We start from the raw sequence: 17,933 nt of genomic DNA, 5'->3' as shown, positions 1-17,933 counted from the left end.
TAATAAGTAAATAAATAAAGCCCGGGCAACCAATCAGGGACTCTTCCTTCTACTTCCTCTCATGGCTGATACAGTATATCACGGTTACTGAAGCAGAGGATATGTGCCACCAACGATAACACCTCTGTAGAGTGAACAATGGCTGGTGCGTCGATTTTAATTGGCAGACTCATGGCACAGGCCTCAGCGCTGTTGTTTGTCTGCTATCTGCTCTAAAATCAGGCTGAGAAAGCCACCCGCTGTGGTGCAGATTAGCCTGGTCAGCCCTACTAAATGCTCTTGTCTAGATGATTGAGCAGATATGGGGCAAAAGTAAAGCAAGCACAAATGAGTGGATGAGGAAAGGGGATTGCGATTTTAAATGTTGTTAACATTGGCTTCCTTAGAAGCAGCATTGTTCAGAGACTAAACGTGATATTCATTATGTTCCTTAAAACATATATAACTACACAAAATTTTGTAAATCATATACATTTATATAATAAAAATAATTATCCCGTTCTGCCATCATCTCACCAAGAGCAATACTTGTTTGCTAAATTAATCTTACTTGCCAGGTTTGCATGAGGTTGATTGTGTGTGATGAGATGATTTTTAAAGTTCAGGGTCTGGAATCAGGAAATTGTTCTCTTATGAGAACACAGTTAACCTGAATCAAAAGTAGGATGATACTTTGACTTGACACAGAACAGTATAAAAAATACAGGAAAAAGTATTTGCCCCTTCCTGTTTTATTTTATTTTCCATATTCGTCACACTTTAAGGATTCAGATCATTAAACAAAGTTTAATATAACACAAAGATAACTTGAGTAAATACAAAATGCAGTTTTTAAATGATGATTTCTTTTATTAAGGGAAAAAAAAATAATAATAATCAGTCCCAAACCTACCTGGCCCTATGTTAATAAGTAATTGCAATTAAAAGTGATTTTTGGAAAGCTGAGTAAATTCACTGAGTATCTCACTTCCCACACCCAGCCCTGATTACTGCCAGATCTGTTGAATCAAAAAAAAATACTTAAATAGGGCCTGTCAATAATAATAATAAAGTCAAGCATGATCTAAAGAAATTCAAGAACTGATAAACAATGTTCTGAACATGTATTGGTCTGGAAAGTCTGGAACATGTATCAGTCTTGTATCAGTAAGAGCCATTATCCACAAATAGGACAAACTTGGAACAGTGGTGAATCTTCCCAGGAGTGGTCGGTCTACCAAAATTACTCCAAGAGCACAACAATGACTCATCCAGGAACTCATAAATTTTTTTTTTTAAAAAAACAGCGCAACATCTCAAGAACTGCAGGCCTCACTTAAGTTCAGTTGTGATTTAACAATAAGAAAGAGACAGAACAACTACTGTATGGCAAGTATTCAATATGCACAGAAAATAAGAAAAAGAAATTCAGGCAAATACTTTATCACACTCCGTATGTGTATTATAACATCATAAAAGTGAAGAAATGCCATGCTCAACATGTCTCTACCTCTGGGGTATGTGGGGACCTGGGGAGACTCTCTTGACTGGACAGGCACACTGGGCTTCTCTGTCACCTCTGGGCCCAAGTGTGGTATACCTCCTCAGTTAAGATAAGCGATGTGAGGTCATGTTTACATCACTGGGTGGATGAACTCCTCTGGAGTCAACAGCCAGGATCAAAGTGCACCAAGAAGTGCCTAAAGACCACATGTCATTCTGCCTTGTGGGCAGCCTCACGAGAGTCAAAGGCTTCATGAGTCAACCCTGAGGGGAAAATGGGAGGCTGGAGTCCCGAAGGCAATCTGAGGTTGTTAGCCTCATTCTCTCCTGCCACAACATCAGTGCCAAGATTCATTGGCTTCTGCCTTTTCCTTGGACTACACTGGGGTATCCATAAAGGGGAGAAACAATATCTCCCATACAAGTCTGCACAATGCAGAGGTTACACCAATGTTGCTTCACCATAACAACGCAACACAACACAGACAGAGGCATTTACCTTTAATAAGCCTACTGTAGCTCACTGGTGGTGCAGGTACTGTTAAAGATGAATCGACTGCTATAGACACAGAGAGACTTCTCTGAATCTCACTGAACAGCTGCTGACCACATTGAGCTATGTAGCCCCAAGGCAGTAAGATGCTGTCCCACCAGGAGCATGGGACACAGGTGCTAAACAGTTTGAACCACAGATTGTGGAACCCAATGCAAGACAAAGAAAATGATAACCACCAGCAATCAGAATAGGATGTTGGAATAATTCTGATTGTGACTACCAGATTAAGCAAAGACCTTCAGGCAATTAGTGCTATGAATAAGTAAGCAGTGAGGAATAACAAACTGCTGAGATGGCAAAGCTATTTTCCAGGAGACTTGTTCTTATGCAAGGAAAAGTTTCAGATGATACACGAGAGCATGTTGGTGTCTTTGTTGTTAAAAACTTACCTCTAAAGATGACTGAAGTTTAAAATGACACTTACAGTAGGTCCATGCAATTCACAGAGTCACTTGTCAACCATGTCGTTGTGTATGTGCCCATAATCTACACTACCACTCAACACTTTGGGATCACTTTCTTTGTTTTAGTTTAGTGATTTATTCCCTACATTCTACAGCAATATTGGGGATTTTAAAACTATGAAATAAAACATATGGAATTAGGTAATTATGTAACAACAAAAACAACAGTCAGTTATTATTTTAAGACACTGAGGTCAAACTTTCTGGAATAATTCTTGCAAGAACAGTATTGTCAAGTGCATTTAAATAACCCATCAAGCACCATGATGAAGGAAGGCAAGACCAAAATGTACCTCTGCTGCAGATGAAGAGTTCATTTAGAGTTACCGGCCTCAAAAATCACCAATTAACAAACAGCACCTCAGATTAGAGCTGTTATGAAGGCTTTACAGAGCATAAGTAGCAAATACATCTCAACATTAACTGTTCAAAGGAGATTATTACATATTTTGGACGGTTTACAATGTAGAAATAAATAAAAATCAGGAACAACCATGGAGTTAGAAAGTGATCCTAAACATTTAAGTGGTAGTGTACTGCACTCAGGCGAACAAGGATGAATTCTAAACCTATGTGTATATAATTTATTGTTATTATTTATAATAGAGGCCTTTATGAGGTTCAAAGTACACCAGGACTTGTGCTAAATGTTCTCATTCCCAAGGTAGAAAACCAACTGACATTCACAGACAGAAGACTTCACGCACACTATGGTGATGAGACTCTTAGCCGCAGTAAACATTTGAATTGTGCAAACATCTTAAAGAAGGCCATACAGCCGGCTCGGAGCCCAGAGCAGTTGCTCTCATAAACATTCAGCAGGTGAAATGCCGGATCCTTGAAAATTGACAGATAACTTGTAGAAGAGATGCATCTGTCTGTGGGAACTGTACACACAATCATTTTCAAACACCACTTGCATGTTACAGAAATTTGGCTGAGAGTTATTGCCATTTCATTAAAAAAGTTCCTGAGAGGCTGGGAGCATTTTAGAGAAACAAGCGGTATGATTAGGGCTCTGGCATGCTAAAAAAAAATTCTACCTTGATAGTATTTAAGCACTAATAAAACACTGGGATGAGTACAGTACATTAGTGTAGCATGGGATTATAAAGAGAAATAAACAAAAGTTTTACTCTCAGAACTGTTTTCAGCTATTCTGCACAGTCAAAAGTCCCAGTTTAACTTGAATGTAAATATCAGTAAATATACCATTTTGGTGACATGAGAGTTGTGGTTAGTGCTCTTCTGTCTAAGCACCGCATTTAAAAACCTGTAAGTGAAAGACATTTGTCCTTATCTAAGCAGTTTACCCCAGGGTGCATACTGATCATCTTCAGCTGTCTTATCTTATTTCTTTTTATTAGTTTTCCTTTAAGATCTAAATAAGTATTTCCTCTGGCACTTTATGACACAGTCAGCAGTAGCACAGCGACTCATCACCTCACTTTTCAACCAGGCTTGTGAGAGTTTAATTTGTCATTCATCTGGTTCAACCTTTTCTAATGCCAGCAGAAAAGAGAAGGCTTACCTTTCCATCCTCTGAGCAGATCCCCACATGTTCTCCGCTCTCATCCAGACTGATCTGATTTATCTTTACCGAACTCTATGGGAAACACAGAGTGATTCAGTGCCTGTGGTATTTCCTAGAAAAAATAATGCTCTGCTAATTTCAATACGATACAATACTATGCTATCGCAAACAGGAATACTGTAGGTGAAACAAAGTCTTATATTTAATAATGTAACCACAATTATTCCTTTGTTTACTTACAATTTCATACTTCTGGGTGACGTTTCCTTGGATATCGAGTAGGAAAACCTTCCCAAAGTGAGTCCCCAGAGCCAGAAACTGAAAGCCACCAAAGAGACACAAACTTTAGTATACATGAGATCGGGAGACGTTTGTCAGGAATTTAAACTTTAATCTGCTGTACTGGAGTATTAGTGTACTCTTATGGGTGTGTTTGAGGAAGTGTGTGTGTGTGTGTGTGTGTGTGTGTGGCTTCAGCTTGTCCCCTCAGGGGCAAAAAAGTGTGAAATTGCTGGAGGCCAGAAAAGCCTATTTATCAGAGCATGCCAGTGTGAAATGGCATTTTTTTCCTCCCAAAATATCAAAATGCCTCAACATAATATATGCACCGTGGATCACATCCTCAAACCTCCTTAGCAAAAACCAGACACTCTGTCTGAGGAGACAAATGAATAACAAAACATATTAATACATAACCCACAATAGGTGGAAAAAACGAGCTACATAACAATACAGTTTTCACTGAATTTTACATACTACATAGCACACTAAAAACAAGTATAAAAAAAGCATTCAATAAAGGATTGTGTTAGATACTTATAAATCACACGAGCGCAAATGCTGTTGTGCTGGATATCAGCACAGCTTATGAATTGTTTGTTTATTTAATTAGTTATTTTGCTCTGCCATGACACAACTGGCAGAACTTCCTTTTACAACTGGCAGAACTAACTTACTGTGATTAGCAAAGCTGGCAACCTATAGTTAGTGTAATTATTGTAACAGGGATGAAAGTAGGTTTAAATTCTGGAGAATGGAACATGAAGGTGGTGGACAGTCCAGTACTGTACATCTTGTAAGTTTCTCTTAATATTTCCATTTATTTCGCTGTAGAATATCAGCTAGCCTTCATGTTTCTGGGATCGAATCCCAAATAGCATTAAATGGAAAGCTAGTGCACTACGGTGTCCAGTCCCTTGTCCCACTCACCAAGTAGCACTCTTGATCAGGGATTGGGGAGCGATTTAGAATTCAGCCTTGTGTTAGGACAAGAACACGGAGGTTTCAGAGGTGATTCAGAATGAATTAGAAACAATTATTTAGGAAAAAAATAAGAATTATTAGTCTCTTTAAGATGACATCACGTTAACAGTTGTGTTTTCTTGTTGAAAGTGCTTTTGTGACTGGTTTTAAATGTGGTTTTCGGCAGTCTGCTGCTCTCACCTCAGCACTGTGATTTCCACTGTACTTACCTGTGACAGTGTAATAACACCTGGAATGGGGATTAATATACTGTATATAGTAAAACATCCCAGTGGTGTTACTGTGCATTATCACCACTAGTTTAATCCCTTTCATCCAATCGGGTTGCTCGTCGGAACTAACTGTTGTATAAATTTGATCATGTTAACTGCTTTGCCCAAGGTCAGGCTTTTCTCATGCTAATCTCTTCCATTAAAGCAAGTTTGTAGATGACACTCTAATAATAAATTTGATCTAAAATGGATCATAATGTTTTTATAATGTGAATCACCAAACAGTAAACAGAAAAAAAAGAAGGGGTCACATACTGTATGTACGTAGAATATTATAAGATACTTGAGTAAAGTAGTATGAATTGCTTGCCACGCTGGATTTATGGTGCACTATGGACAATAATATAGTCAAATATCCAGGGAATACAATTTGCCCTTTGAGAATTTGGACAACGCAATAAAATTTATCACACCCAAATATTGCACTATATGATAAATAGCCACATAAACAGCAGTGACATTTTCAGAACCACATACAATTAGATACCACATCTAGATTTTATGTCAATATTTGAGCCGTAGCAATAACCTACAAATGGGCATAACAAATTTTCCTGTCTTTCTGTGCACTTCTGTGGGTGTTCACTCCCGTGTGAGCCTCTAGGACATAGTGTTCATATTAGGTAATATATTACCGATAGATTTGGTGAGGCAGGAATTTGGAATTTATTGTTTTGCCAAACATTGTATTGATTCTATGAGTTCTATCGACGTCCTAATTGTAAAACCTGTCTACTGCCTGATTTGTTTGTCCTAATTTGTCTTAATTAATTTTCCTACATTTTTATACTTAAATTTATTTGTTTTGATTATGCTGGAATGGAATACAATAAATAGGTGATAACAAAACATTTTTTAGAAATGAGTCAGGGGATATTGACTTATTAACAAATATACTGGCATTAAAATAATATACAAAAATAAATATACTGTACAGTATGCGTGAAAATGCAATCAAACGTGGCATGGTTGTTGTTAACCAAAGAGGTGGTTTGATTATACACCATACCAAAAGAACTCTGTTGATAAGAGAGATCAGAGGAGGATGGCGAAGAGAAGTCAAAAGCAACTCAAATAAGCACTTTTTACAACCTTGGTGTGCAGAAAAGCATTTTAAAGCACAGGATATTAAAGCCTGAAGTGAATGGAAAACTGAAGTACCCGGAGGAAACTCAAGCACAAGAAGAACATGCAAACTCCACATAATGTTTCCAATGTTGTAAACATTAAAGCACTTTTTGTAAGTCGCTCTGGATAAGAGCGTCTGCCAAATGCCTAAATGTAAATGTAAATGTAAAGACCCAAGGCAGGACTCAAACCCCGAGCCTGGCGGTGAGAGGCCACAGTGCTACGACTAGGCCATTGTGCCGTGAAAAAAAGCATGTATTAGTCTGGTTATCGGGGGCGGAGCTTGTAGGACGACTTTCGCACATACACATTAACGGAATCACTGCTGTCTGGCTTACAGATTACATAAATTGTCTAAATAACAGATTACATTTTTAAAAATATAACTAAATAACTAAGTATGTACTGTAAATGGTGGACCTAACACGTTAGATTACACGTTACGTCAAAAAAGTAATCCAAGTACTTTACACCCAACACTGCTAACAAATAACTAATAACAAAAACTACAACAAAAATTACAAAAGTAGAGTTGAGCTAAGACTACAATAATGAACAGACGGCAACATAAACACAAGTTCTTAATGGTTTCGATTTTTTGGTTTTGAAAATTTCTAAATGTTTAAATAGTTAAAAATTAACGGAAATAAATAACAAACCATCACAAAAAGCTAAATATTGGAAAACAATGATAGTGATAGTAAGTTAGATATAAAAAATAAAGATGGTGATATGATAATCATAGTAAGTTCAGTAACTCTGCTCTAAACATCTGCAGCCAGATGAGCAGGGAAAGATGTGTTAAAAAATATTTACACATTCACACTTACACACACACATACACCTTGCCCAGCCCACAGTGTGCTCCCATGCTTCAGTGCAGTCTATAATGAAATGCTTATATTTACAGGCACAGCAGAGCATGTCCGACAGAGCCCCCCACCATCTGCCCAAATAAAATCAGCCAAAAATAAATAAATAAATAAATAAATGGGGTGGCCCCAGCAGCCAGGGCAGCTCTTAAAGGGATTTATTGAAATGGAATAGTGCAAATGAAATTTTTGATTGTGACCACTTAAAACACGGGGCTACATTCGGCCTGCTGGAGCGTGGGCATTGTACGAGGTTGCAAGAGCTATGCAGGAACACGTGTACAGGAATAAAATGACAGAAAGACCCAAAATCAGAAAAAGTTGCTTATTGGAGATTCAGCCCTGTTATGCACCTTTTTTTTTCTTAGAAGAAAGACAGAGAGAGATCTCCAGTGGGGGAAAAAAAGGAAAGGAGGCTGAAAAAAAAAAAAAGAACCTAAATCAATAGCAGTTAATAAAACATCAGGTGAGGAGGCATTACTAGGTATGACTAGTCCCCCAATGCGGGTGTGCATAAGTGAACTCGCCGCCATGACAGTTTCTAAAAAATATAAATGATCTTTTCTGGTGCGGATTAAAAAGCAGGGACAGTTTTAGATTCAGCATGAGGAACATCTTACAAAATAAGATTGATGGTGTTTATTCATTCCAATGGGAAATTGTAAAGGAAGTGACATTTGTACAAACAGACTACGCAATAATAATAAGAGTGAATCATAAACTTTACACATAAAAAGTGTTAAACTTGTAGTTAATAATTATAATAACACCTTGTCATGGACGGTCAAGCAGCTGGCCGCATCCTTCTGCAGAATCTCCGTCACCCCATTGGCCAATCGTTCATATTTCAATTTAGGCTCTTCCTCGCTGTCTTCTTCCTAAGGGGAAAATACCACACACACATACTGTAAACACACTATTTTACACACCTGATATGCCCCAAAAGCCCAATACACTTGATATAAAAATCCAGCACTACTCTATCACTAAGAATCTTCATTTATGTTTCACTTTGTGAGACTTTGAAAGCAAGTTTGTGTGAAATGGAATCAAACCTGGTTTGCTGGCAGATTCTGAGCACCTGGACCAAAGCTGTCCTGAGGCTGCTATTTCTTACCCCTTAATCTTAGAACCTTATCCCTTCACAGAGACTCGCACTGTCAGAATGCCCTCACACACATCTTAGCACATGTTCTCAAGATCTCAGACAATGAACAATAAAACTTTCAGCATTATCCTGATCTCAACCCTTCAACTTTACTGTTCCTCACAGCATTCAATGCTGTGAGGAACTACAGAATGTAGTTTCATACTAACCATTTCAGACTAAACTAAACATAAGACAATTGTAGATGCGCGATAATTATCCAAAAACATGGGACATTCCATTTGAGAAGGTGGAAAAGCAAGAAGAGGTTTGCTGCTGTCCTACTTGGTGTCCTGACAATGAAGAATATTGATTCGAGATTCAATTCAGAATTCAAGAAACTTAATCCCAATGGATAATTGCTTTCAATTACAAATGTCAGGTCTTTTGTGGGCTAATTCATGTGTCTCATACTGACTCAAAAGTCGACTGTTTTATTTCAAATTAATTTTTATTTTCTATATGCTTGCATTTTAGGTTGTAAAATGGTGTTGTTCCTTTATTATCCTTTATTGTCATCCTATGAGAGGTGTGCCTATCCTGTGTGGTAGGAGCTTTGCTGAAATGCTGAAACAAAAGATGAAAAAAAAAAAAAAAAAAACATAACATAGAATCTGGAAATGTACAAAAATATAATGATAACAGTATCCTGATACAAATCGAATCGGCATCTAGGTAATGTATATTGTATCGGGTGTTCAGTATTGTAGCATATACTGTATGTCATGGAAAATGGTGTAAAAGTTACCCAGCAATCTTTAAGCATAAAAACAGATCTATATATAAGTGTGGATCCAAAACCTGCTCACATTACAGACTTATGAATTCCTAATGTTTTTTCCCCCCAATGTTTTCTACAGTTTCTTCAGCCAATTCTTAACCAGCTTGCTGTTAAGGCACTCTACCATCAAGGTCTCAACTACCATTCAGGGAGGGTGAAGCATGCCATGTGCTTCCTCCTAGACACAAGCTTTTTGAATTGCTGCAAAAACACCGTTAGAGGTGGGAACGATGCCAGCTGATTTCACACAGTGTAACACACTCAGAGGAAAGCTTAAACTGCCCCTTCCACTTGCATGAGCTCAGACTCCCATGATTAGCTAGTGTTGTTTGGTTTATGTGAGATTTTGGGGTTGCCTTTGTTTTGCAAAATCTTTGTCCACATGAAAACACACTCCTACAGCATAATAAATATAACACTAACTGTTAGGCTATGTTGCCCAATCAGATGCCTGAAAAAAGTTCTCTCAGAGTACACCAAATAAAGAAGATACAGCCAAACACGCTGTTTTCAACCTGGAAGGCTTGAAGTGCACGGAAGACCAAAACTCAAAGGAAAACCAGGATTATAAAAATACTTGTGAACATGCAGACACGGCCTAACACCACCTATCAATGTTTTACATCTTTCATATGAGCAAAATAGCAAAGCCAGTGCTTACTGTTCGCCTTAATTAATATTTCTATACTGAATGCACTGTAATTTACTACATCTGAAAGGCAGCTCAGGGACCGCAATCATGTGAAGTCACACAAAATCATTCCAGATCTTTTTGTGATACTTACATTTTAAAAAGAAAAAATATTTATTTTTGAGTAAGGAGTCTCATAATCTAAATTATGCTTTAGTCTTGAAAAAGAAATTAAGAAAACAGTTTTATATTAGACATTTGCTGCACATTTCAACATTAAATGATAACAGGAATTAAATAAAGCTTTTAAAAAGTTTATATTCACACTTACACTTTATCTCCAAAAGTATGTAGATACCTTGCCAACACACCCATCTGTGCTTGTTAAACATCTCCCAGTTATGAAGGCTTTACAGAGCATAAGTAGCAGACACGCCTCAATATTAAATGTTCAAGGCCTTCAGTATTGTTGGTCAATGCATAAAGAAATCAAAATCAGAAAAGACAGCTGAGTTAGAAGACGTGTCCAAAACCTTTGGCTGGGAGTGTATGTACTTATTCCTTTACAAGAACATTACAGACTGTCAGGCAGTGATGTTGGTGAGACCTGGGGTGACATTCCAGTTTATCTAGTTTATATCTGGGGGGCAATCGAAATTCCCAAAGGTGTTCGATTTGGTAACTATCAGGGTTCTGTGCAGGAAATTCCTACACTTCCATGATTTATGGATGGAGACAACGTCATCCTGGAACACGTTTGGGCCGATTATCACAGAAGGAAATTCTAACCTCCGTTGTAAGACATTCTGTACAATCATGTGCTTTCAACTTTGTGCCAACAGTTAAACCAACATACAGTATGGGTGCGACAGTCACCTGTTTATAAATCTTTCACCCATACGGTGTACCTTATGAACAAAAACACATTTATTTATGTCGACATATAGACAAGTTTTAGCTTTAGTTTCACTCACTTTGCTATTTGCTGTGGCTTTAAAGGTCCCATATTTTACTATATTTTAAGTAAAAGTTAACACAGGTCTCAGAACTTCAAATGTGCCATTTCAGTGTCTATGTAAATGAGCTGCTGCTGAGCCCCGTCCCACCGGAGAACAGCAGAGCTGCGCAACAAGCCAAGGCTGTCTTCTTATATGAGGTCACATTAGAGGAAAAATATTTCCTCATTGGCTTGTTTATGCACTGGCCAACCTCAAATTGTACAGGTAAATAAATCCTTTTTTAAACCATGTTATATGGACCTAAAGGTTTTGTTTTTTAAACTAGATATTTCCAAACTTAAAAATGCGTCAAATGCAACTCATCCCTTTAGTGTTCCCTACAAAACACATGCACTTGCAATGAGGCCATGCGTTTAGAAAATGGAGCCTGGGGCAGCTACAGACCCAACTATTATTTGCTGTTAGCATTATATCTGGTGGAGAATCAGATTCTACAATAATAATGCCTTTTTTCTTTTTCATTCCAGTAGTACCCTGACCAAATAATTCAATACTTCAGTGCTTCAGTGTTGCCATTTTATCATATAAGAAGTGTAATTTAGGGTTTTACAGTTGAGTCAAATCCTATGTTTTCTCCCACTGTTCCACCTGTACTCATGGATGTTTGTGGAAAATGTGTGATTTGTAACTACAGAGCAGCTTCTTTTACTTCTAAAGGTGTTTTCTCTCCTCATCTCGCAAGCTCTCACGTCCATTTCCTGTCTTCGCCAGATGTGAAATTTCGAATACCTGGACATTTGTCATGGTCTACAAAGCCATTATAGTTGTGGAGCGAGGAAGAAAAAAGAGAAGGGGAGGAAAAAAGGCACAGAAACTTTCTACATCGGAGTGTGTGTGTATGTGTGTGTGTGTAGGGGGGTGGGTTTTTAGAGTGATAGCTCTGCCGTTTCATATCCCATAATTTCTGCTTCTTGTTAGTGTTTGCCGCTGTGGCGGATGAGTGTTGTGCTGGTGTTCCGTGCCGCTCCTAATTGGTGCCCTGGGGAGAGGGGGATGAAGGGGAGTCTGTCTTTAATTGCCCTGTTCTTATAGTGGTGTGACCAAGCACACACACTCTTCTGCCTCTCACACACAATTCTCTCTCTCTCTCTCTCTGCTCGTCCTATCTTCCTCGTATCTCTCTCTCGCTCTTTCTTGGATTCTCCAGATTGTCGACGCAGAGCATCAAAATGACACTCAGATTAATGTCAGTCTAAAGCCCGCATCCTCCTTCGATTCCCTGTATGACATCACGTCTTGAGACTGCAGCACGCCTTTTCTTCCGCTTTTTTTCGAACGGGACATAATTCTTTCCTGGCAAGAAATTTCTGAACAGCGGATTGCGGATTTGCGAGTGCGCCAATAAATATAAATACATAGTAATAGCATGATAGGAGTGAAACTGATGATACTGTAAAAGACTTGTGTCATATCATTATGTCATTACAGATTGCTTACTGATAGCTTGGACAAAAAAAAGCTGCTGAAAATGTAAATTTTATTTAATCTAATATTTGTGTTATAAATAAGAAAGGGCTTGTGTTATTTAATCATTTTAGTATGTAATAAAGGCACAGTTGAAAGAGCAAGCTACATTCGTGCAACTGACAGCACAGTGTGGTTGAATTCTCAGTTTAGATTGCATAACTTTAACTGCAGAACCCTGAGTACTATATACAGTACAGTACATAAAAGCATAACCATAGTGAGGATACTTACCAAAAAAACTAAAAAGTTCAGGAAGCCAGAGAGGAAAACAGAAAAATAGAGTCTGAAGGAAGACTGTGAGGAATTATAATAAATCACTCCACACACTAAGGTGTTATCCTGAACCCACAGATTCAGGTACATATAGTATATATAATTTATTTACTCATTCGACATTGCTGCAGTGAAGGTATTCAGTGACTGCTTGACATTTCATTCTCTCTATCACTTACAGCCTCCATCCCCATCTCAGTCTGACACGCAGTATTTTATTTATCCGCTTGCAGGCATGTGGAGACTCTGGTGACAGAAAAACCTTTTCGGAATCGTATTTATCTGCCTCCTACAGTATAAACCACATTCACCTTATTCGATAGTCAAGGTTCTGTCCTAGTGACCGAGAGCTTTTCCCGGCCGAGGTGGCTCGGAGCCCTCAGCGTCGTCCCCAATGAACATGCGCGGGATTGGTGAAAAAATCTACAGATATCTTTGTCAATAACTGTGCGAAAGAGGTGCATCTCTGGTTACTGTACACACAGTCATTCATGAACACCACTTGAACTCGACTGGGAGTTATTGCAACATCCTCCATATAGTCCTGATCTCGCTCCAAGACATTTCCACATGTTTGGGACATTAAAGGCGCTCCTGGAAGGCCAGCGTTTCAGACGTGAGAAAACCTTCTACCTCGATGGTGTTGCAGAGGATTATATAGAGAAATAAAGGCTGTTTTACACTCATAACTGTTTTTGTTATCCTGCACAATCAAAAGTCCTGGTTTGAACTGGACACTCTGGTGTATTACAGTAGAGAGAGAGCCGTGGTTTGTGTAGTCTAACTTGTTCTGTAAAATCTGGTGTATATATTAATCCTAGGTGAACTGAATATTTCAATCCATGTGCTGCCTTACACATTTATTAATTGTCTTCAGGAGCTGCTTTGCTCCAATTGAGGTCAGGGTGAATCAGGAGCCTTTTTCCAGGACTACTGAACATGAGATGGTAATCCACTCTGGATGGGACCATTACAAGACACCGTGCATTCACATTTATCTACAGTAGAAACCTTCAACCTAGAGTTGGAGTTCCTTAAGAGGTGCCTCTCCTGGACTCTTAACATCACCTGCTTAACTTCCGACAGAGGCTGAAGAGAGCTGACCTTGCCCTCTCATCCTTACCACCTTCTACAGAGAGACAACAGAAAGCATTTTGACCATCTGTCTCACTGCAAAGTTTCCGACCACGAGACCCTGCAGCGTAAAGATCAAAAGATCATCGAGCAAGATAGCAATCATCACCATTTAAAATAACCAATGCATTGGCAGAGCCACTAGCATTGTGGATAACCCCTCTCACCCTTCTCAAGGACTCTTCACCCTCTAACATATGGCACGGGATCCGTGCCTCAACCACAACAGTTTCTACCCTGAGGCAGCAGCTTACTCAACACCATATCGCCGCCAATGCTCACCTGGACTAGTCAAACACCTAACCCAGCACAACTGCACAGAACACCTCACAAAGCCGCCTCAGCCACGTTTTATTCTACTGTGCAAAAACCCTCGTACAAACAACATTGTTCTCTTGCTCTGTGCGTAACATTTTCAGTGTATTTATTGTCCTGTGCTCATTTTACAGTATTGTGCATTTGCACTTCATGTAGTCTGTGTACTGCCACGTGTTGCATCCTGAGGACACATAATTTTATCCCAAAGTATAGAAAGATGACAATAAATACCCACATGACTTCACAAACAAGTTTTTTTTAAATAAAGGTACCATTTTAGTCCTTTTTACCATCCTGATATCCAGTCACATTTACCCTGTCCATCAAAACAAAGTAATATTGTGTCTCAAAATTACGCTCTTACACACAATTTTAGACTGATTACTAACACTAAACAGGTTTTCTTATTACACTCAGTGTAAGCATTAGAAACCCATCATATCTCCTTTAAGTCTGTCTCCAGGATTGTCTAGATTAATAAATACAAAGATCTGAGTTACGGAGTTAAAGTTTTAAGAAAGATACACATTTTTCAATGTGTATGAAATCACTAATAATTTTTTAGTTCGAACTGGAAATCTGAAAGACATGTCATCTAATAGATGTTAATTTAAAATATTCTGAATGGACCTAAGATGCACAACGAGTCATTGAATAACAATGCAACTTGCGTTACTGTTGGGTATGCAATGCAATTACTTTAATGAATGAATTCATAATTATTATAATACAGTAATAATGCACCAACTAAGTTATAATGAGGTGCTTTCTTCATGGATTTTCATGTAACACAATGGCCAAACCTTTCAGTAGTCCTATAGTATTAATCTGTCATTTAAAAAATTATTTAAGGGGAGAAGGTTTGGGGTCATTCCCTCAACTAGTTTGGGCATCCCTGTGCCTTACAAGCATTCTAAAGGAAGTCAAATCAAAGAATCCAGAGGAAGCAAAACCAAGCCTAAATAATTTCAGAATGAAAAACAAGTAGGTATAAAGTGCTTAAAAGACAGACACAAAATCCTACCTCAGAATCATCTATGGACTCCTCACTAGACTTCTTCCCCTGTAAAATAAAATTCACCTTTAATATTACATATCTACAGGGAGAGGCCCAAATTAATGTATACACACTTCAAAAGTTGTTATCTATGCCCTTTTTTTAAAACTCAAATTAAATTCCGTGTAGTATTACGTGGGGTAGCTCAGTGGTTAAGGCATTGGACTACGGTTCGGAAGATCCCAGTTTCAAAGCCCAAAACCACCAAGTTGCCACTGTTGGGCCCTTGAGCAAGGCCCTCAACTGCTCAGATGTGTAATGAGATAAAAAATGTAAGTCGCTCTGGATAAGAGCGTCTGCCAATTGCCTAAATGTATTTATTATGTTTCCTTTAAAGATGTTAGTAGTTGCAACATCATTGACACAATCACGTTAATGTGTGTATGCATTTTTTGTCCATATACAGTACACAGTACCAGTCAAAAGTTTGGCACACATTCTAATTGCATAGTCCTTCCTTATTTTATTTTTTATATTGCAATGCTGAAGGCATATAATTCTTTGTATTAATATTGAGATGTGTCTGCTACTTATGCTCTGTAAATCTTAAAATGAACTTCTCCTCTGCAGCAGAGAGGTAAGTCTTGTTTTTTTTTTCCTGGAATGCGAGTCAGTTTCATAATGGTGTTAGATGGATTTTGCAAATGTTCTTGACAATATTTCGGGTCCGGGTTCGAGGGTCCGGGTTCGATTCCCACCCCAGGGTCGGTGTGTGTGTAGTTTGCTTGTTCTTCCTGTGCTTGGTGTGTTTCCTCCCACAGTCCAAAGACATGCAGATTAGAGTAATCAGTGTTCCCAAATCCTCTGTAGTGTGTGAGAGTGTGTATGTTCATAAAAGATCAATGTTGTTGTTATGTAATTACTTAATGTCCTATATGTTTTTTTAATCCAGTATTGCTCTAGAATGTTGTAAATAAATACAAACTTGTTGTCCAAACCTTTGACTGGTACAGTATATAAACACAGTTAAATCTTTTGAGCAAATGATGGAGGAAGAAGTCCAGCAGTGTTTAGTGAAGTCAGGATGGTATGGGGTGTTTTAAAAGACTGAGTTAGCCTACATCATTGAGTAAATATATTTAATTGTGTACTCTAAGACGTTTATATTAAATTATTAAATTAGATAAACAGTCATTAGCCTTCTGTTTGACACTGAGTGTAGCATGCAGCTAAAGACAGTTAGCACCAGCTCCCTCTCTACACACTCTCACCCTCCACACTAGACCTTCAAACTAACTGAACACCCAGGATAATCTACTTCACAATTAATAAATGAGGTTTTTTTTGTTTTGTTTTTTTATGTATGCAGTTACCTGCTCCTCCACTTCCGACATAGCTCAATGCTAACAGCTAGCCACAGCTGCTAACTCATACAAAACAGAACCGGAAGTAACAAATCGGTTCCCCGAACTCTATAATCCCAGCGGAGCGGAGCGACTACAGCGATTCTGTACAGCTGCAGAGAGACCGGGCAGATAACCCCGTCCGAAACACCTCGTACACACCGACAAAACTGGACCAGTTGACACTGATCATAAGAACAGTCACATGACCAAAACAGGAAACGAGCGCAAGAGCATCATGGGAAATGAAGTTTTAACTTGCAGTCTTGGCCACGTTGATTTTTATGGGTCATTCTACAAAAAATAGTGGAAAGTGCTGTCGGCCAAAACACAGCATTGGTGCTGATTTATTTATTTTTATTTATTTATTTATGTTATACATATAATACAGAACATGTGTGTGTGTGTGCCAAAAAAGCTACTTCTGAAGATTCTGCAAAATGGAAGTTACAAGTGTAAAGTTTCTATGTGTGATTTCTAGATTTTCTAGATTTTAAACGTGCCCCTATAATGGCTATTTTTAGTGCTATACTGTTTCGCTTCAAACAATAATAATTTAATAATTAATACTAAAATTGGTGTAAGCTACTAGGAGCACATGACCTGTAAAATTGTTGCTTAAATTGTTTTTTGTTAAAAGCTTAAAAAGTAGAAAAAAAGCAAACCATGTCAAGTTTATGTGGCAATATCTTAACAATTTTGCATTTTAGAATAATACACGTTCTCATGTCTTTTCATGTGAAATATAAATTGGCCAAGTTTCATCGGAATGGCAATTAAGATAACTGGAAGATTTGAATGAAAAGTTACGGACACTACACTGTACAAAAAAATAAATAAGGCGGCTCAACGTAGAAAAGCTTAAAAGTTGCACAGCGTTTTAAGTTTAAGTGTCTGGCCAAACTAAATATTTCACATTGCTGTTAAGTTGACACAATGTGTACCCAGTTCAAAATCTTATGTTGACTTGTAACTTGTTTATTTAAGTCAGCTAAAAGTCATAGTGGTTGTGGGCTCAATTAATGATATTTTTCTAGGGTTGACTTAGCCCAACTTTTAATCAAGTTTTCTTCCATTGTATTTTATTGATGTAGTTGGTTCAAGTTATTCTTCCAAAAAATTGTCAAAGTTAAAACAGTGATCTGCAAAAACAAAACAAAACAGGAGAATACAGGTTCTGTTTTCTATATTA

The 17,933-nt window shown here is 38.1% G+C and overlaps 1 protein-coding gene across 2 annotated transcripts in view; it reads right to left on the bottom strand.

The window, feature by feature from the left end:
* Positions 1 to 16,938, bottom strand: part of vps41 (VPS41 subunit of HOPS complex) — a 42,056-nt gene extending 25,118 nt beyond the window's left edge. Inside the window, exons 1-5 of one of the 2 annotated variants that reach the window (XM_053487848.1) lie at positions 16,712 to 16,938; positions 15,366 to 15,404; positions 8,342 to 8,449; positions 4,277 to 4,354; positions 4,034 to 4,108 (exon numbers count right to left, since the gene is read on the bottom strand). In XM_053487848.1, the coding sequence (XP_053343823.1) occupies positions 4,034 to 4,108; positions 4,277 to 4,354; positions 8,342 to 8,449; positions 15,366 to 15,404; positions 16,712 to 16,732 (321 nt within the window). In that variant the 5' untranslated portion in view covers positions 16,733 to 16,938. The remainder of the gene's footprint in view (positions 1 to 4,033; positions 4,109 to 4,276; positions 4,355 to 8,341; positions 8,450 to 15,365; positions 15,405 to 16,711) is intronic. The other variant, XM_053487849.1, reaches the window with a different exon arrangement.
* Between the last annotated feature and the right edge of the window lie 995 nt (positions 16,939 to 17,933).

This window comes from Clarias gariepinus, chromosome 26 (genome assembly GCF_024256425.1).
Source record: "Clarias gariepinus isolate MV-2021 ecotype Netherlands chromosome 26, CGAR_prim_01v2, whole genome shotgun sequence".
NCBI lineage: Eukaryota > Metazoa > Chordata > Actinopteri > Siluriformes > Clariidae > Clarias > Clarias gariepinus.
This window is presented reverse-complemented; position numbering and strand designations above follow the sequence as displayed.